The sequence below is a fragment of the Paroedura picta genome, chromosome 1, assembly GCF_049243985.1.
Source record: "Paroedura picta isolate Pp20150507F chromosome 1, Ppicta_v3.0, whole genome shotgun sequence".
Taxonomy (NCBI): domain Eukaryota; kingdom Metazoa; phylum Chordata; class Lepidosauria; order Squamata; family Gekkonidae; genus Paroedura; species Paroedura picta.
Genome location: NC_135369.1, coordinates 54,464,289 through 54,484,673, shown reverse-complemented (window position 1 = coordinate 54,484,673; position 20,385 = coordinate 54,464,289). Strand labels below are relative to the sequence as shown.

Here is a 20,385-nt window from a genome sequence, read left to right as displayed (position 1 = left end):
GTGTTTTCAGGGCCTTCATGAATGCCATGTGGATTGTGGCTACAAAGCGCCACTGCAGAGTAGCGCTTTGAGTATCAGACTGGAAACAAGGAGAAGCAAGTTCAAAACCAGTTCTGATATGAAGCTTGACCCTAGGCCAATCACTTTTCCTCAGCCCAAATGGGAGAAGGAAGAATTGTGTACACTCGGGATTCCCAACCAGGGCTGAACCGTTCAGTATATTCTTGGGAGTGCTTGCAGTTCAGACAACACAACAACAAGACCAACCAATCTTGGCCAACGCTCCTCTGTAACGTGCTGGGCTGGGGTTTTGTTGGAAGACAAACCCCAACAGAAAAAAAGGCCTTGAAGGCAGAAAGCTGAAACACCACAGTCAAAGTACCCTGCACTAAAGAATTTACAGTGCAGCTCGAAACACTTTTGCCTATTCTGCTCTGCTTAGGACTGCAGTGTTTAGAGCAGTGGTTCTCAACCTGGAGGTTGGGACCCCTTTGGGGGGGTCAAACGACCCTTTCACAGGGGTCGTGGCAGGGTAAGCAGCATGGGGGGGGGAGCGCCCCTGCTCTAAACGGTCCTCCTGAAGGCGCCCACCAATTTATAACCAATTTATATACAATTGTGAACAATGGATCTTCATGCTATTGGTCAGTTTCGGTTTAATTTCTGTGAAAGAACACTTGCATAATTTTATGGTTGAGGGTAACCAAAACATGAGGAACTGTATTAAAGGATCGCGGCATTAGGAAGGTTGAGAACCGCTGGTTTAGAGGATGTTGCTTTAGAAAAAAATATTCTACTGCATCATATGGCATTATTGTTCTATTGTTCTATTTTTAAAATGGCAATGCTTATACACATGGATATTAATATGCAACATACAAGTACTACCAATCTGAGGAAGGGAACTTTGACTCCCCAAAGCTTACACCCCTAAAATCTTGTAGGTCTCTAAGGTGCAACTAGATCCAAATCTAGCTGCTCTAGTACAGGCCTCCTAAAACTAGTACTTACCAATGTTTCTCAAAATTAAGTGGATATAAGGCACCTATAAATATTTTTATATCCAGTAAATAGATCACTGAGATAAGTGTGGACAGGATCCAAAGATGTACAAACAAAGCTATGGATCTCATGTTTGTTTCTCTTGTTCTGAATCTCACCCTATAAAGATCAAGGGGCCGGCAGCACCTATCCCGCAACAACCGGTAGAGAGGAAGCCAGCCTCCAGCATGCTCACACAGTCCTTTCAACAACCTGCAGTTGCCGTAAGAGGAAGATGCTCTTCAAGCTATCAAGAAATGATCAGACACTGGGGTATGTAATTTTAAAGCTAAATTACATGGTGTCAGTGTGACGAAAAATACAATACCAAATGAACCACATGTATACCCTACTGGAGGAGGTGGTAAGTCAAGCAGTAGTTCCAACTGCAAAGAGTCACTGAGAATGTGCCCTTTCTAATGCATCCTCCTACCCCTACGCTTCACTGCACACATCACCATCAGGAGGTTCTTCCAAGAGAACATGAAAATTGGCCCTCCTGAGAGCTATAAAACTTGGTGTTTTCCTTGAGGATATTACTACTAGGTCAATTAACATTCACAGGTATCAGCACTGGAACAGAAGGAGGATACTAATGGAGGGGAAAGAGTTTTGCCCAGCAAGCCTAGAAAACAAAGCACGTTATGGGAAAATATCAGAATTTGTTTAGAGCAAAGACACAAATCAGGGAATGTTTCTTTTGCTTCTCTAGATCCCAATTGATTTGGAAGCACCTCAAAACCTACTTCCTTGGTGCCACCAAGTGGTGGGAATGAGTATCAGCACTTCGCATTCATTGCAAACTGGACCACTCATTTTAAAGTTATCAACTCTTGAATATTATTCCATTCTGCCCCAGGTAAAAGATGTAAAGTAGCAGAATAAGGAGAAAGAGGATGTTCTTACCCACCTTTAGAGAGGGGGTGGAAAGGAAGGGGACAAGAATATAGAAGAAGTTGGAAGACATTTTTCTCCTGAAAGAAGCACACTGGAAATGTCATGGATTATTACATCTGAAGACTCATGGGACTCATCTAGAACATGGGGGGAAGATCCTAATTACTATTAATGCAAGTTGAATATTTATATTTTTATACAACATGTACAGTGAAATTCCCCTTGCACTGATGCTGCATTTCGTATACTCCAACTGTAGTGTTCTGTTCATTCATAAAATCTGCAGCCCAGGATCTTGTGCACATATATTGCATTTAGTCCTCAAGTCCCATAGGTTTAAGGTTGCAATAAAACAAGTTTTGACAGGGTCCCAACTCCTGAGAAGCTAGTAGAAGAGTTGTAAGGTTCAGCAAATGTGATGAGAAAAGGGGTTCTCCAAACTGTGGCGACTCCATCTTGGGGCATTTTTATGAGGGCTCAGAGCAACATCAAGAGGGCACAGACCTAGGTTTTGATGAGGGCTGGAGCAGGAACTTCCCTTGGACATGCCACTGAAGCAGCTCCAGACAGTCCTTCATAGGACAGTCCTTCATAAGCACCTGCCCTCTTTTTGATTGGGTGTAGATATTTCTCCTGTGGCTCAAACTCTTTGTTGCAAAACCTGCTGTGCAGCATTTAAATTGAGAGGGCAGCAGCCCACTCTTACTTGCCCTTCAGTCCCAAATCTCCCCAAACCAGTTTTCCATAGCATAACAAGAGAACCATTTTTAAAAGGAGGGGATGAAAGCATATTTAACGGAAGAAATCTATTACATAACTGTAAACACTGTAGAAGAAAGTTTCCTTAAAACGTGGAGTAGGGGCAAAACAGGCTATTGACCAGGCACTGAATTCACAGGCCAGTATAAATGTCTGATAGGTAGCCAGGAGGTGCTACGGGAACTCCGGTTCTACATGTGGGTATCGATATGCACCCTTAGGGAATCACATTGCCATAGTAACTTCACAACAACGTCAATAATTAGTGCCACTGACAGTTATTGGCTATGGCAGCTAAACAGAGCCTCCATGTAGACAGCCAGGATCCCTCTGAGTATCAGGTGCTAGAGACAAACGTAGCAGGGCACAGCTCATCTCCCTGGCCACTGCAAGAGACAGAATCAGATAAATCCTTAGTTCAGCCCTGAAGGGTTTCTTTTATGTAGTTTAGTGGTGTTTCCTCCCCTGTGTCAAACACAGTCATCTGTGGGTGCTCTTAAACTAGAATTAAATTGAAGACATACCTAAACTTATAGGGAGCCATTAATCAAAGAAGCTGAGGATGCTAAGTTGGATTTTGTATGAAGGAACAGAGCACCAAACATCTAAATACCAGAATTTCTCTAAGCTCCTCTACCACAGCACAAGTCCAGTTATGGAGAATTAGCTATGCATGGAGGGGTGGTCTTGGCCATGGCAGAGCCAGGGCAGCTAACCTGGGATGGGTGGGCCCTCAACATCCATGCCCACCAAGGAGGAAGAAATTTGCAACCAGCCTTTACCCACCCATCCCTTCCATAGCTGGAGCAGCAGATGGCTGGCACAGGCACCTCTTCACCCCCTCAGGGACTCTGGCAGCAACCAGTCGCCTCAGCAGCCACGTCACATGCCTGAGGGGAATGTGCAGCAGCTAGCTGGCCAGCTGCATATGTGCACCCACCTCCTTGAGGGCTCAGGCTGCCCACACATGTTGCTTGATCCTGGGTGACCCAGGCACGGGGGAGGCATGGCTGTGATTCTGGGGCTCCTTCCTGGTCTTCTGCTCAGGGCCCCTGAATCACAAAGAATATTCTGTTTTCATTACCAAGGGGAATTTCAGTAGAGGAATGGGCAGGTCTTTGCACATGGGGGGGGGGGGGGAGAGACACTGAACACTCCCCTAAGTTGCTTACAGTTCTCAATATAAGTGCTTGAGTTAATTGAGAACAAATTTGGGATTTAGCCGTAATTAAACCTACCTTGAACTCCTTCCAAGAGCAGATCAACCCCTTTCCTATAAAAGCCATAAGCTGCCTCATAATCTTCTTCTTCCTCCTTCTTCAAAGCCAATTTTATCAGCTCCCCAGCTTTCTCCAGGTAGTCTCGCCGGCCAAGTTTGGCCTTTAAGCTCCCAGTAAACAGGCCACGGCTCTCCCTCTCGCCATCGGGTTTGCTCCACTCGTGATCCGAAGCAGCAGAGGCTTGTGCAGGAGGTTCAGCAGCAAAGCTGAGGGCAAAAGATCTACTGGGAGAATTCTGATTAGATGCCATTCCATCATCCAACTCAGCAAGAGAGTCCACATCAACAGTCAAAGAGATCAGGTCACTGTCGCTTGAGAAACCTGCAACGCAACAGAAAGATGGCCTCAGAAAATATCCGGTAGATCAGCAGGTCCAACCTGCTCCCCCAAAGCAGCGTAAATTATAACTAAAGCATCTCAGCAGTTGTGCTTATCTGAAGTACAGGCCAATTAAGTAGGCCACCTTTCATTTCAAGAACTAAAGTACCATGTGGCCAAGATGTGAACCAGTTCAGATCTTGTCTCTGCCATAAGCTCGCTGCAGGGTTTTAAGCAAGTCACTCTTTTTCCAGTCCCACTTCTATAATGCAGGAGTGAATCACCGACCTCCTTCACAGAGTGACTCTACCCAAAGGACCACCTCTTCCATTATGAGCCCATGAAACACACCAGATTTTCCCCAGCTCTGGTTTCCCCAGCTCACAGTTGTACAGGTCCCCACTGCTGGGGGCCAGGCTGTAGCTGTGTGGAATGCCATCCCTGAGGATGCGTGGGAGGCTCCTTCATTAGCCTTCTTCCAGAAAAGATATAAAGCAGTTCTTTTAGACAAGTGATTGACAGATAATTAACCTGGGTTATAAATGGTGAGCCTTGGCATGGATGATCCAGGTTAGCTTGGTCTTATCAGATCTCAGAAGCAAACCAGAGTCAGCCTTGGTTGGTATTTGGATGGGAGACCACTGAGGAAGTCCAGGGCTGCTAAGCAAAGGCAGGCAATGGCAAGCAACTTCTGAACATCACTTGCCTTAAAAATCCTCTGGGGGTGCCATATGTTGGCTGCTACTTGATGGCACTTTACACTCACATATATATGATGAGGCCATGAGAGGTAACTAGTGATTGTTTGGCTTTAATTGTTCACTGCCTTTGTTAAGCTGTCTTGAAGAACTATGTTAGGCGGGAAAGGCAGCGTACAAATATTCTAACTAATAAAATAAATTAATTTAAAAAATACCCCATTCCCATATTCCCATTATTAATGCTCCAAGAGGTTTCAGCTATTTTGGAAATTATAATTAAAATCTCCTCAAAATCACTGAGCTGACGTGCTCACCAAAAATCACTGAGATCTATATGCAAATTATTATTTTTATTCTAGAAATACAAGAGAAATGACCACTAGAGTATCCAAACTACAAAGCAACAGCTCTAAAAAACCCCAGCTCTTTTATGTTCCTGGCACCACAGGAGACATTGCGTTTTAAAAGAGGGACCTCTTTTATCATTATTAAATTAAGATAATAACAAGATTAGCAACCTGCCACACCATCACTCATCAGCTTGCTCAACATCTACAGCCACATCAAGAGTTCTTCAAAACACTGCTTACTAAATTGGCTCTCACTGATGGTCTAATTCATGGGTTCCCAAACTTTTTCGGGCTGCCACCCCCTTGGCTCCCAGGCCACATCCCTAGTGCCCCACCCATACCCATACACAAACACACACATTTTTTTTGGTGTTAGGTCTCTCGTTAGGGGAAAAAGATGGGGGGGGGGGGAGAGAGAGAGAGAGAGAGAGAGAGAGAGAGAGAGAGAGAGAGAGAGAAGCAATGGAAAATCCCATGGCCAGAAGCAAGTAGGAGAAGGTTTTTCAAGCCTCCCAAAGCTGGAGACATTTGGGGAAGGTCTGCCAATTGTGGGTTAAGAAATTCCTGGAGATCTGGGGTGGAGCCTGGGAAGGACAGAGTCTAAGGAGGGGAAGGAGCAGGAATATGAACCCATCCAGCTGTCTTTTTCTTCAGGATGCTAAGCAAGGTTGGCCCTGGTCAGCACTGGGATGGGGGGCCACCAAAGAAGTCCAGGGTCACTATTACCCAGAGGCAAACAATGCAAGCCACCTTGTAACATCCCTCACTAGGAAAATGCAGCTGCAGCAGGAAGAGTTTGACTGCTGCCCCCCTACTGCCCTTAAGTTCCTCAATGCTCCCTGGATCCTTCCAGTGCCCCTGGGGGGGCACACTTTGGGAACCCCCTAGACTAATCCTTGCAATGCTAAGATTTCATGGACTGGCACCTGCCTGAAACTAACACCCCTTTTATTCATGCTCCTGCCAGTTCCAAGACTGGTTCTGCGTCTGTGCTTACATTCAAAAGAATTCTTGTGTACAAACTGCAACTCAAGCTTTCCACTCACCATAGACAAGGAACATGCAGGAATTGAGATTCAAGTTGGAAGGAAAGGAATATTCAAGCACTGCCAAATTAATGATAAATCATTCTTACCTCCACATTCGGAATGGCTAAGTGTTATGTCATCAATGCCGCTGACATCTTTGCGAGCTTTTTTTAAAAAGAGAAAAAGAAAATATATAGTTATCTTTTTTGAAAGCACAATACAAATTATCACCAAGTAAAATCAAAACAAAGACAGTCCCATTACTGTATTGTATATAGCCCTGGCCTGGATACGCCAGGCTAGTTCGGGCTCCACAGATCTTGGAGCCTAAGTAGGGTCTGTTCCGCCTACTATTTGGATGGGATTCCAGGAGCATGACATGGATTCCAGGAGCATGACATTGGAAGCCACTTCTGAATGACTCTTACTTTGAAAACTTTACAGAGTTGCTAGAGGTCAGCTTGAGTAGACAGCACTTTCCACTATCATTGTTTTTATATACTATTAGGTTGACTCTTTGAGCCTCTTGTGGCGCAGAGTGGTAAAGGCAGCTGTCTGAAAGCTTTGCCCATAAGGCTAGGAGTTCAATCCCAGCAGCCGGCTCAAGGTTGACTCAGCCTTCCATCCTTCCGAGGTCGGTAAAATGAGTACCCAGCTTGCTGGGGGGTAAACGGTCATGACTGGGGAAGGCACTGGCAAACCACCCCGTATTGAGTCTGCCATGAAAACGCTAGAGGGCGTCACCCCAAGGGTCAGACATGACTCGGTGCTTGCACAGGGGATACCTTTACCTTTACCTAGGTTGACTCAGCCTTCCATCCTTCCGAGGTCGGTAAAATGAGTACCCAGCTTGCTGGGAGGTAAACGGTAATGACTGGGGAAGGCACTGGCAAACCACCCTGTATTGAGTCTGCCATGAAAATGCTAGAGGGCGTCACCCCAAGGGTCAGACATGACCCGGTGCTTGCATGGGGGATACCTTTACCTTTACCTATTTAGCCACCTATGGCCATGATCTGCAGATCGCTAAATCGGTGGATCAAGGCCACATGGAAACTAAACAGATCTTTCTGCACACTTGGGGGTCCCTTTAAATGTGCAGGAACATCTGAAAATCAAGAAGAATACACAGGGGGCACAGTTAAATCTCCTAGGAAGTACAGTAGTGGACTCTGTGCAAGGGCATAGAAAGCACTTCCCTTTGGTGGCAGTGGTATCAGGAAGCCTCACTGGGCACAGCAGCAGCAGCTACACAGCCCAGGGCTCCATACAGGACCTAGTGGCAGCTATCCCAACAACACAGGCCAGGGCTCCAAACTGGGTCCAGAAGTGACATGCCACTGCACCCTGGGAGACAGGTCTGCAGGCAGCTTAGGCATAGGCCTGGAAGTCATACTGGGCGCAGGCTGGGGAGAAGGAGGAAGAAGAGGAGGAAGAAACCTTGCTTTTTTATACCTTGCTTTTTACTATCTGAAGGAGTCTAAAAGCAGCTTAAAATAGCCCTCCCTTCCCCTCCCTGCCACAGACAGCCAGTGGGGTGGGTGAGGCTGAGAAAGCTGACAGAACTGTTCTCCTCCACCAGTATTATGAAATAGACTTTCCCCCATGACTCCAAAGCAGCCTTTATCAACTTTTTTATTATTGAGAAACCCCTGAATTATTTTTCAGGATTTGAGAAACCCCAGAAGTGGCATGATGGTGCAGAATATGGTTGGGAAACATAGCTGTGGACATGCCCATCTGGGGCCCCTCCCGTTCCCACTCCCCCCAGGCCCATCACTGGCCATTTTGGGAGGGAGAGAGGGAAGGTCAACAACCATATATGGTCATATCACCCAATAATGTTCAACAAATTGTAATATATATATATATATATATATATATATATATATATATATATATATATATATATATATATATATATATATATATAATTAACTCCGACCCTTTCAAGAAACCCTTCTAGGGCCATCAAGAAACCCAGGGGTTTCATGAAATCTTGGTTGAGAAAGTCTGCTCTAAAGCCTTGCTGTGACAAGAGAATTTTCTAATCTGGAAGCCTCAACTAAGGTGACTCTTGAAATATGAGCTTAAGGAAAAAACATTTTACTAAAGAAACACATCCCTCTATACAAATTAGCATGTGCATCTATCAAACTCCAGGTCTGAAACAAAGAGCTGTGAAAGAACACTGAAAGGATTCACATAACAGCCTTCATCCCATATTCAGGAACAACAAAAGGATCTGAAGCGCTTGATGTGCCACAGTAATAAAGGATTGGGGGAAAGTTTATGCGCTTGCCTTGGCCAGCCGAAATGCTAATGCTGCCATCTAGAGGGGATAAAAAATAAGAAACATTTGGAATTTCAACTCCATTCCTCAATGATGCAGATTACAAGAATATCAAGGCAGAAACGAACCTTCAGAACTGCAGACAGACACACTGTCAGTCAAGGAATCCCATGGGGGTTCTGCAGGTCCAATCAATTCAGACCCATCGTGCACCTCTCCATCCTTCAGAGAGAGAAACTAATCAGTACATCTCTCATGGTTATTATGATTTATTGCAATTTTTAAATCTCAGTGATGGGGGGGAAGCCACATAATGACTGTTTATGCACTGGAGGTTTCATGCCAGGCTGCAGGCTGGAGTTTTAGTCGTGGCAGGTTGTCATACCTCTTCTTGCATCCACACGGAGGAATACTTGGCCTGGGGCACCTCATCCGCCTCCAATTTGTGCTCCTGCATGGGAGCTGGGGCACTGAAGTTCCCAGTGCATAAACGGTCAAACTGTCCCAAATTCATGCCGAATTTTGGCTTGCAAGCCCGTTTGTGCTCATCCCTACCGCCAAACATCACAACAAAAACTGAAAATGTTTATAGGGGAACAGGAGGCTCCTCATCTGCCCCCAATTTTTGCTCCTGCACAGGAGCTGGGATAGTGAAGTTCCCAGTGCATAAACAGTCAATGTGACTAAGCGATTCACACTCAGCTAGCACAATTTAAGGTTTTAGACTCTCCTAGTTCAAAGCTAACTGAAGTAATACAATGCTGCATTTTTTAACATTAGATATTTTGCATCTACATATCCTAATAGTTTATAATGCAAGCCATTATAATGTAAATCTGCAGGGTGTTACTCAAGGCACAGGATGGATAAATAAGGTCACAACTTAAATATAATTTTACATACTGCAGTCTACATAAGATTATTTATACCTGCGCCAAGCCAAACTACTAGTGCCCTACTTGGCCCCGGAACACCTAGCCACAGTGATCCATGCAAAGGTCACCTCTAGATTGGATTTCTGCAACTCGCACTACGCAGGCCTGCTTTTATCCCTGGTCTGGAAACTACAGCTGGTCCAGAATGCAGTGGCCAGGGTTCTCACAGGAACACCTTGGAGGGCCCACATCTGGCTTGTGCTCCAACAGCTGCAATAGTTACCAGTTGAATCCCAGATCAAGCTTAAAGTTTTAGTAATTACCTTTAATGCTATATGCAGTTTGGGCCCAGCATACCTGAGAGACCGCCTCTCTGTCTATGCCCCTCAAAAAGTACTACACTCCACCAATTCCAACTGGCTGGTGATCCCTGGCCCCAAGGGAGCACATTTGGCCTCAACCAGGGCCAGGTCATTCTCCATTCTGGCCCCCGCCTGGTGGAATGAGCTCCCAGAAGAGATCCAGGCCCCGTTGGAGCTAACACAGTTCTACAGGGCCTGCAAAATGAAGCTCTTCCAACAGGCATTCGGTTGAGGTCAGTGACAACATGTATTGGACTTCCCGAACTCCCTCAGATTCAGATACACCTATTCTGTGTGGTTATGGTCATAAAGTTACCTAGGAACAAATGTTCTACTTTTTATGTTACAGTTAATGTTAATGAAAACTCGAGCCATCTCCCACCTTACCTGCTGCGATTTCTTCCTCTTTGCTCTTCTGCTGTTGTACCATCCCCCCTTCATTTCTTTGGCCCATCTATGCAACCCTGCAGGGTTTCTTGAACCCTCAAGGTGCAGTATGTTTAGTTTACCAGAATCAATTACTTTGCCATTATTATGCGACTCCTTAAATCCATACCCTGGATTGCTCTCTCCTCCCATACCAAACACAAACCTCTCATCCTTAACTACAAAACATTTCATTACTTCCACCCTCCATACCCACTAGTTATCTCTCCATGTTTGGTCCTTCAGATCCACCACATTCAGCTGTCTGAAATCTCCTAGACCTTCAGACAAACCTGCCCCTTTCCTCTTGCCATCCCTGATATTGAAACGCAATGCCACTTTTCTCCCTTTCTGAAAATCCAGCTTCTCCATGGAGTCTTTCCTGCGGAAACTAAGCCTAAGGATGAGGAACTGGAATGCACCTATATTCTTACCTCTTAATTACCGCCTCTGTCTTCCTGCCCTCTTGGCTTCCCTTCCTCTTTCAATGATTTATTGTAAGTTCCTCACCTGTCTACATGGATTCTGTGAAGTGCAATTAATCCTGATGGCATTATCATCATTGTGCTCAAGAAGGTGCTATTTAATGTACCTTGCCAAAGTTAGAAGACTTTGAAACATTGCTCCTGGGAAGGAAATGACACTCAAGAGTAGTGGGTGCTTCTGAGTAATTAAAGAAAACTACAGAAAACTACAGTGAAAGATTCATATCTCAAAAGCAGTTCCACGATAGAGCCATAGGCTCACAACGAAATATGAGAGGTTTCCACTGACATACCTGGTGGCTAGATTAGCACAGTCCTTCTACAGAGGCCAATAAAGTTTTCCACTGTGAGAAGAACGTAACACACACAATTTGCAATGTAAGGTATGGAGCCACCCTAAGGATTTCTCCACATCTTTGCTGACAGTGACACTCGTCCCAATTTTATGATGAATGGAACATCATTGTCCTCCAACCCCATGTCCTTTTACTAAATCCTTCCATTAATATGGAGAAGTTCTGCACCACACTCTGCCTGTTTAACATGGTATGCATTTCCCCAGATCAGTGCCAGGTTACAAGGCACAGAAATGCATAATTGTAGTTGGGAGGTGGTCTAGAGGTCTTTGAGTACCCAGTTACCTCTGACATGCTGATCATTAGCAATCACTTTTCAGACAGAAGCCAAGAGATTAATAATTGCAAAGAGGCAGCCTGTCATTCCACTGTAGCAAAATAACCCCCCCCCCAAAAAAACCCCTAAAGACTGACAAGCATTTACTTCATGAGTCATAGCTCACTTCTTCAGATATGGATTGATAGCCTAGGGCAAGTCATAACGGTTTGCTGATGAAAAGAGAAAAGGCTGCTTTTTCCCCAAAAAGTTTTTGCCAACCGTTTGCAGACTCCTAGAGCAGTGGAAATCAAAACAAGCAAACTCGTCCTGCCAAGTGAGAGTGTTTAAGAGATGAGAAAGGAGCTTGGAAGTATTAACCTTAAAGAAATCTTCAAGCTGCTTGCTATTATAGAGCGCTGGGAGATTGGCAGAGAACTGCAGCAAATCTTCTGCGCATTGCCTTCTTTCTTCTATCACGCTTTCATCAAATCGCCCTGAAAGGAAGAAGAGAAACGTTTTGAGAAATAATCGAGCCCTGATTTTTCTTGCACCAAAAAATAAAATCCTAATGAGGAGAACATCGCTGCATATATTAACTTGAGCAACCGCTTCAGGAGACAGCAACATGCTTCACACTTCCCACTCGCAACTGTCCCCAGAGTCTTGTTTTCTGTGGTCGTTTCAACCAATGCAATCTGGCAGGCGCAAGAAGAATCCAAGACTCCATCATGTCTTGAAGGGGAGGGGAGGCAATGCTCCTAATTAGCCAAGGGACATGAGCATATGTCCATCAATGCAAAAACTGAAATGAAATAAGGCTTCTTGTCACGTTTGTAATGTCCATGTTGCGCTCAGCTAACTCTGCAAAGAGCTGAGCGCCAGCCACTCTGTTAATACTGAAGTCAGCTTCTCCATTTATGACATGAAAAAGTCCTCCATACAAAAAAAAATACTTTTTCCCCCGTTTGTGTAACAATCACCCTTTTTGGATGCTCTGCTTTTGTTCAAGCATGCAAAGGGAAATCTCGGCCCAAATTTACATCTGCAGAAACATGTAGTCCAGGTCCCACTTCAAGTGACAGACTGATTACTACGTATTGAATATTTATTGTTGTTACCCGCCCTGAGCAACTTTGGAAGGGCAGTTAAAAATAAATATATTATTATTATCATCATCATCCAAGCTGGGGGGGTGGACTGCCTGCACATTGCTGATATTACATGAGCCAATAATTTATTTTATGTGTGAGAAATACTCAGAATCACCTCCTCCAGAATGTTCTGAAGGGGTAAAGTCCAGCAACATCTTCATGTTCACGTCAAGTCCAGCAGTGCAGGTAGTTGCAATTACCTGAAGAAGTCCCAAGTGCCTACCACAGTATCCTCCTAAAGTTTTACCAAAAACTGAATTTCAAAGACTCGCTTTGCCATCCTGTGGGAAACAACGCCTAGCTTACTATTTACTCTTACATACCTCATTTAAACAGCCACACAGGGACCAGGAATCTCCCCCCAGCCTCAAAGACAGTTTGTGAGCAGTCTTCTCATTCCAATGCCTTCTGTTCCGTGAAAAATTCTAAACTATGCCCCAGCTTTGACTTGGGGAATAAACTTAGCAGAAAAGAATCTGAACAAAATGTTTATCTAGTTGAACAAGAGTCAGATTTTCACAAGGCATAAAGCAGAATACCATAGTAATTGCTACCAGAAACTCACAACGTAGTGTCTTACCATAGCTAATTCCTCACCCAAGGGGAGTAGGTACTCCTTGACCCCGCAAGCAGATTACTAGCCTCACTGCTCATGCCAACTGTTTTTGCATTGGATTTTGTTCAACCATAGTGTGTTGTGCTCACAGGTTCACAATTTGAGGAAAGCATGTGAATACATACACAAGAAAACATTACTTTTATATTGTACCCTTCCTCTCAGAGTACATGATGGTCCATTTGTGATGGTCCATGTGGGAACAAATGACATGTCCCTGAATACCATCACTCCTATTAAAAAAGACTATCAAGATCTGGGGAGGAAGCTCAAGCAAATGGGGGCACAAGTGGTATTCTCTTCAATCTTGTCTGTCAAGGGAAGAGGAATGCGTCGGGAGAGGAAGATAATGGAGGTGAATCACTGGCTGCGTAGTTGGTGCCGGCAGGAGAGATTTGGTTTCTGGGACCATGGGATAGGCTTTCTTGAGGAAGGCCTACTAGCATCTGATGGACTGCACTTATCGAAGCTGGGGAAGAATGTGTTTGGCAGGAACCTGGGGAGATTCATCAGGAGAGCTTTAAACTGAAGCCACAAGGGGAAGGAGACGATCAACATGGGGAGTGTAAGGAAGGAGAACGATCGGGGGCAGCCCAACCGGCAAGGCCAGCTCATAGGGAACCAAAAGTAAAAGGATTCAGATGCCTTTATACCAACGCCCGAAGCATGGGCAATAAGAAGGAAGAGCTGGAACTTCTCATACTGATGGAAAGGTATGATCTAGTAGGCATCACAGAAATTTGGTGGAATGATTCTCATGACTGGAATGTAATGGTGGATGGATATGAACTGTTCAGAAAAAACAGAATCAATCAAAGAGGTGGAGGAGTAGCACTGTATGTGAGGAAAGGCCTTACCTGTCAGGAAATTCTAGTGAAGGAGAGCATATCTACAGTGGAAAGCATTTGAGTGAAAATAAGCGAGGGGAAAACAAACAGTGTGGTGGTTGGTGTCTGCTACCGACCGCCTGACCAACAAGAGGATGTGGATGCTGCACTTTGTGAGCAGCTTGAGAAAATATCCAAGCGGCAGGACCTTGTCATCATGGGTGACTTCAATTTCCCAGATGTGTGCTGGGAAACAAACTCTGTGAAGTGTCCTCAGTCATGCAACTTTTTGACCTGCCTGGCTGACGATTTCATTTATCAAATGGTAGATGAACCCACAAGAGGTTAAGCCATACTGGACTTAATACTGACCAACAGGCAAGAGTTGGTGGATGAGGTGAAGGAGGTGGGGACCCTAGGGAGAAGTGACCATGTCCTCATAGAATTCCTTTTGAGATGGGGAGCCAAGGAAGCTTGTAGCCAGACGTGGATGTTGGATTTTCGTAGGGCAAACTTTAATAAACTCAGAGACATGATGAGTGTCATACCATGGATGAGAATGCTGGAAGGGTGGGCACTACTCAAACAAGAACTATTGCATGCTCAATCAATGACTGTCCCAGAAGAAAACACTGCAGGAGCTCTAAGAAGCCTATTTGGATGAACAGAGAACTTCAAGAGGAACTAAGAAAGAAAAGGAAAATGTTCAGGAAATGGAGGGAAGGACAGAGCTCTAAAGAAGTGTTGTTATTGTTGTTATGTGCGAAGTTGTGTCCGACCTATCGCGACCCCATGGACAATGATCCTCCAGGCCTTCCTGTCCTCTACCATTCCACGGAGTCCATTTAAGTTTGCACCTACTGCTTCAGTGACTCCACCCAGCCACCTCATTCTCTGTCGTCCCCTTCTTCTTTTGCCCTCGATCGCTCCCAGCATTAGGCTCTTCTCCAGGGAGTCCTTTCTTCTCATGAGGTGGCCAAAGTATTTGAGTTTCATCTTCAGGATCTGGCCTTCTAAAGAGCAGTCAGGGTTGATCTCCTCTAGGACTGACCGGTTTGTTCGCCTTGCAGTCCAAGGGACTCGCAAGAGTCTTCTCCAGCACCAGAGTTCAAAAGCCTCAAAGAGTTCAAAAGCCTCAAAAGAAGAGTACCTACAGGTTCCTAGGCACTGTAGATCAACCATCAGAAAGGCCAAAGCTGAGAGTGAGCTAAGATTGGCCAGGGAACCCCATTGTAACAAGAAAAGATTTTTCAGTTATGTGAGGAGCAAACGTAAAGTAAAGGAGGCAATAGGCCCACTGTTGGGTGCGGATGGACAAACTCTAACGGAAGATGCAGAGAAAGCAGAAAGGCTTAGTGCCTATTTTACATCTGTTTTTTCCCACAGTCAAAGGGTTTAGGCACATCTAGAGATGGCAGTAGCCAACGGATAGTGTCTGGGTGGCAGGTTAACATGGATAGAGAGGTTATCGAGAGGCATTTAGCTGCACTGGATGAGTTCAAATCCCCTGGGCTGGATGAAATGCACCCGAGAGTGCTCAAAGAACTTTCCAGAGAACTTGCACAGCCCTTGTCCGTCATCTTCGGGACCACTTTAAGGACTGGAGATGTCTCGGAGGACTGGAAGAGAGCAAATGTTATTCTGTTCTTCAAAAAAGGGAGGAAGGATGACCCGGGAAACTACAGACCAGTGAGTCCGACCGTTGTTGTGGGGAAGATAATGGAGCAGATATTAAAGGGAGCGATCTGCAAACATCTGGAGAACAATTTGGTGATCCAAGGAAGTCAGCATGGCTTTGTCTCCAACAGGTCCTGCCAGACCAACCTGATTTCCTTTTTTTGACCAAGTAACAGGTTTGCTGGATCATAGAAATTCAGTTGATGTCATTTACTTTGATTTTAGTAAAGCTTTTGACAAGGTTCCCCATGATGTTCTGATGGATAAGTTGAAGGACTGCAATCTGGATTTTCAGATAGTTAGGTGGATAGGGAATTGGTTAGAGAACCGCACTCAAAGAGTTGTTGTCAATGGTGTTTCATCAGACTGGAGAGAGGTGAGTAGCGGGGTACCTCAGGGCTCGGTGCTCGGCCCGGTACTTTTTAACATATTTATTAATGATCTAGATGAGGGGGTGTAGGGACTACTCATCAAGTTTGCAGACGACACCAAATTGGGAGGACTGGCAAATACTCCATAAGATAGAGACAGAGTTCAACGAGATCTGAACACAATGGAAAATGGGCAAATGAGAACAAGATGCAATTTAATAAAGATAAGTGTAAAGTTCTGCATCTGGGTCAAAAAATGAAAAGCATGCCTACTGGATGGGGGATACGCTTCTAGGTAACACAGTGTGTGAACGAGACCTTGGGGTACTTGTGGATTGTAAACTAAACATGAGCAGGCAGTGTGATGCAGCGGTAAAAAAGGCAAATGCCATTTTGGGCTGTATCAACAGGGGCATCACATCAAAATCACAAGATGTCATAGTCCCATTGTATACGGCACTGGTCAGACCACACCTGGAGTACTGTGTGCAGTTCTGGAGGCCTCACTTCAAGAAGGACGTAGATAAAATTGAAAGGGTACAGAAGAGAGCGACGAAGATGATCTGGAGCCAAGGGACCAAGCCCTATGATGGTAGGTTGAGGGACTTGGGAATGTTCAGCCTAGAGAAATGGAGGTTGAGAGGGGACATGATAGCCCTCTTTAAGTATTTGAAAGGTTGTCACTTGGAGGAGGGCAGGATGCTGTTTCTGTTGGCTGCAGAGGAGAAGACACGCAGTAAGGGGTTTAAACTACAAGTACAACGATATAGGCTAGATATCAGGGAAAAAATTTTCACAGTCAGAGTAGTTCAGCAGTGGAATAGGCTACCTAAGGAGGTGGTGAGCTCCCCCTCACTGGCAGTCTTCAAACAAAGGTTGGATACACACTTTTCTTGGATGCTTTAGGATGCTTAGGGCTGATCCTGCCTTGAGCAGGGGGTTGGACTAGATGGCCTGTATGGCCCCTTCCAACTCTATGATTCTATGACTCCACCCTCTCTAAGGTGCTACTGGACTCTAATCTAGCTGTTCTACTGCACACCAGCATGGCTACCATATGAAAAAGATGTAATGGAAATTTGAACCTGGGTCTCCTCAGTCTCCATTCTAGTCATTTTGTCACACTGGCTCTCAACTTTTCATCCATTTTGTGACAGGAAGACAAGCATCTGATGAGTCACATAATCAAATGGTTGACAAAAGCTGTCTATAGAGGCTACGTTACACTGGTCTTGAACCAACATGAGAACAGGCTGGTCCCTCACTAAAATATTCTTCCCCTATCCTCTTTGAAGTGTCAAAGGAGACCTTAATATTTGCCCCATGAGAGGTTCAATGGGTAGCAACAAGATATAAGGCCTTCTCTGATGCAATACTGAAGCTCTAGAGTTCTGCCTTGGGAAACTCATATGGCTACCTCACTTGATATTTAGGGAAACAGCCAAGCTTTTAGCCAGAACTTTTAACCTCCTGATGAGGAGACATGAAGGCACAAATTAACATTCTTGGCTGCCATTCTGTATTAAGGATCTAGGATTATTTTATAATCTACTTTTGCTGGAAAGAAGGATATCAATTTAATATGTAAATATATAAATATAGCACTTTTTCAAAAGTCAGGCTGGTAAGCAAGACCCTGAATCAAAGACATTTTAATGGCTTTGCTCTGTTGACTTTGACTCAATTCCCAAGTTCCATATGTGAAAACATACTGTTTTCCAATGGGAAAAGTAGCAAAGTCCAAACTAAGTTCAGGAAAGCCGCATGACATTTTCCTGCCAAAGGGTTTCACTTTATACTGTATGATTCTCTCTTGTAACTGCGGTGAAGAAAAAACCCCACAGACTTCAAATTTTAAACATTGTGGAAATGAAATATAAAACAGTAACAAAAAAGAATTCTTAGTATTCTGTCCATTGCACAGAGGGATCACACACATATTTCTAAACCTGATTCAATGGTGCTTGATAGTTAAGCAAGTGACCAGAAGGACAAACAGGTCTCCTCACTGCCCAGATTTTCTACCCTTCCCCCCAAAAAAAGAGCAGCCACAAAGATCCTTCTGGAATTTAGTCTATTTCCCACACTGGCCAGCCAAATCGGTAGAATAAGAAGAGGCAGCATTGTTTCCATCATTATTAGTCCTCAGCAACTGAAATCCAGATCCAGAGTGCCCTCGTACAGTGGTCCCCAACCATGTTGGTTTGCAGTAGAACTCATGTTCTTCAAATACTCATGTTCCATGCACTCATAAGAGTGTACATATGACAATGTGTAAAGCCATGTAGTGGGTCCATAAGGTGGCAAGTCTCATAGCCTCCATGGTGGTCCTTATCAACAAGAAAATATCAGATATACATAGTGTAAAGTAGGGTTCTCCCAACGGACAGCAACATATCTGCAACACCCATGGGAAGGGTGTCCTTGGACAGGGAATTCCAGGGTGGCAGAGGTGGAACTAAGGTTGATATGGGTAGGCCCTTGATGCTAGAACTGAGTTAGTAAAAACAATGGTAACTACCTGCTCAAAAGTAACACTGGTGTAACAGTAATCATACACAGTATTCCCACCTACCTCATAGCACTATTTAAAGAAGTAGAGGTTTGTACAAGAGGTAAATAACTAGGAGAGGCAGAAATAGACATTTTGACTGAAACTGCTTTAAAAAAAAGCAGGTTGAGGAAGCAGTATATCCAATCTCAATGAAGCCCCAGTGAGTGGGATGAAGAAGAAAGCATGAACATAACTACTACAATTTCTGTCCAGGGATGACAGGGCATATTACCCATGGTTTTGACACTACATTGCCTAGTGTGGAACACAAAGGTATTCTAAGCAAAGTTATTCTGAAAATATTTATTGATGATGTTCTCTCTCTGCCTTGTTACCTTTGAAGTACAATACAATACTATGGCTGCCACAAGCTTAAAGCAATGTTTTAAATCAGTAACAGCAGCATTCTCGGGTTGGGTCGTCGTCAGATCCCCGGAGCTAATCAGTGTGCATCTTGTTGTTTCACTGGTCCAAACCATAAGCTCCATCTTGTGAGCCCTGAGGAAAAGTGCTAGCTCTGTTCTGGCCTAGATCTGCTCTGGGAGCTCATTTCATCAGGTAAAGGCCAGGACAGAGAACACCCTGGCCCTGGTTGAGGTTAGACCAGGGACCACCAAATGATTGGAACCTGAAAATAGATAAAAAGGTGGTTTCTCTGATACACAGGGCCTGGACCACGAATGGCCTTATGGATAAGTACCAATACCCTAAACTTGATCTAGAATTCAATCGGGAGCCAGTGCAGTTGTCAGAGCACAAGGTGAATGTGCGCCCTCCAAGGTGTTCCTATGAAGACCCTGACTACATTCTGGGCCAGTTGTCATTTCTGGAGCAAGGATAAGGGCAGACTTGCATAGAGTGAGTTACAGAATCCAGTATAGAGGTGACTGGTGCATGGATGACTGTAGCAATGTGTTCTGGGTCCAGGTAGGGTGCTAATAGTTTGGCTTGGTGAAGGTGCAAAAATGCCAGCTGCACTGCTCTTAAGATCTTATCTCACAGACTCTTATCTCACAGATAAGGAGGCATCCAATATCACACCCAGAGTTCTGGCTAAGGATGCAACCTGGCAAACTTGTCTGGGGGGGGGGGGGGGGTAACAGGTGGCCATCCATCAGGAGGCAGAGTTGGGGGTCATCTGCATATTGGTGGCAGTTATAGAAATGTTGTGGAATGTTTATATATAGGGAGACCACATCTAGAGTTACTAAAAGAACACTAGCGTCAATATATTTGAGTTGGCCCAATGTATTAATGAAATCAGTGGTTTATCCTTCATATGTGATGGCAACACTGGTACAACTGGTCTTCTCTAAGGAAACAACCTGCATACTTGGAGATTAGGTCAAGGACTGAATCATAACCTGAAACTATAGGTTTTCTTGGAGGGGGAGTTTTATTTTTATGGATTTTTGGCCAAGTATGAAATCTAGGGTTTTCTTTATCTAAAAAGAGTTCTTTCCTTTGTTGAAATATATCCACTCAAATCCTCTTCCAGGAAGATTTGGATCTCTTTTTGGATATTTATTGTTGGGTCTTTTCCATGTGGAATATAATAAGTTTGGTAATTCAATTGTTTAAGTATTTCTGCTTCATATTCCTTCCTATTTTGCATTTCTATTTTATATGACTATTTTGTATGACTATAGTCCCCTTTCTTTGATTATGATGGTCTGATTCTGTGCCAGTATAAACAGCACCCTTGTGTTCAGTTCTCTCCCTTATCACTAGCTACATTTTTCCAGAAAACCTGGGGCAC

At 44.4% G+C, this 20,385-nt stretch overlaps 1 protein-coding gene across 3 annotated transcripts in view; it reads right to left on the bottom strand.

The window, feature by feature from the left end:
* RPS6KC1 (ribosomal protein S6 kinase C1) overlaps positions 1-20,385 on the bottom strand; it is a 139,858-nt gene that overhangs the window by 94,068 nt on the left and 25,405 nt on the right. For all 3 annotated transcript variants that reach the window (XR_013231231.1, XR_013231232.1, XM_077338974.1), the window contains 4 exons: positions 11,809-11,924; positions 8,796-8,889; positions 6,482-6,538; positions 3,936-4,298 (listed from right to left, as the gene is read on the bottom strand). Coding sequence is in view for 1 of the 3 variants with exons in the window: in XM_077338974.1 (XP_077195089.1) it covers positions 3,936-4,298; positions 6,482-6,538; positions 8,796-8,889; positions 11,809-11,924 (630 nt within the window). In the remaining 2 variants the exon portion in view is untranslated. The remainder of the gene's footprint in view (positions 1-3,935; positions 4,299-6,481; positions 6,539-8,795; positions 8,890-11,808; positions 11,925-20,385) is intronic.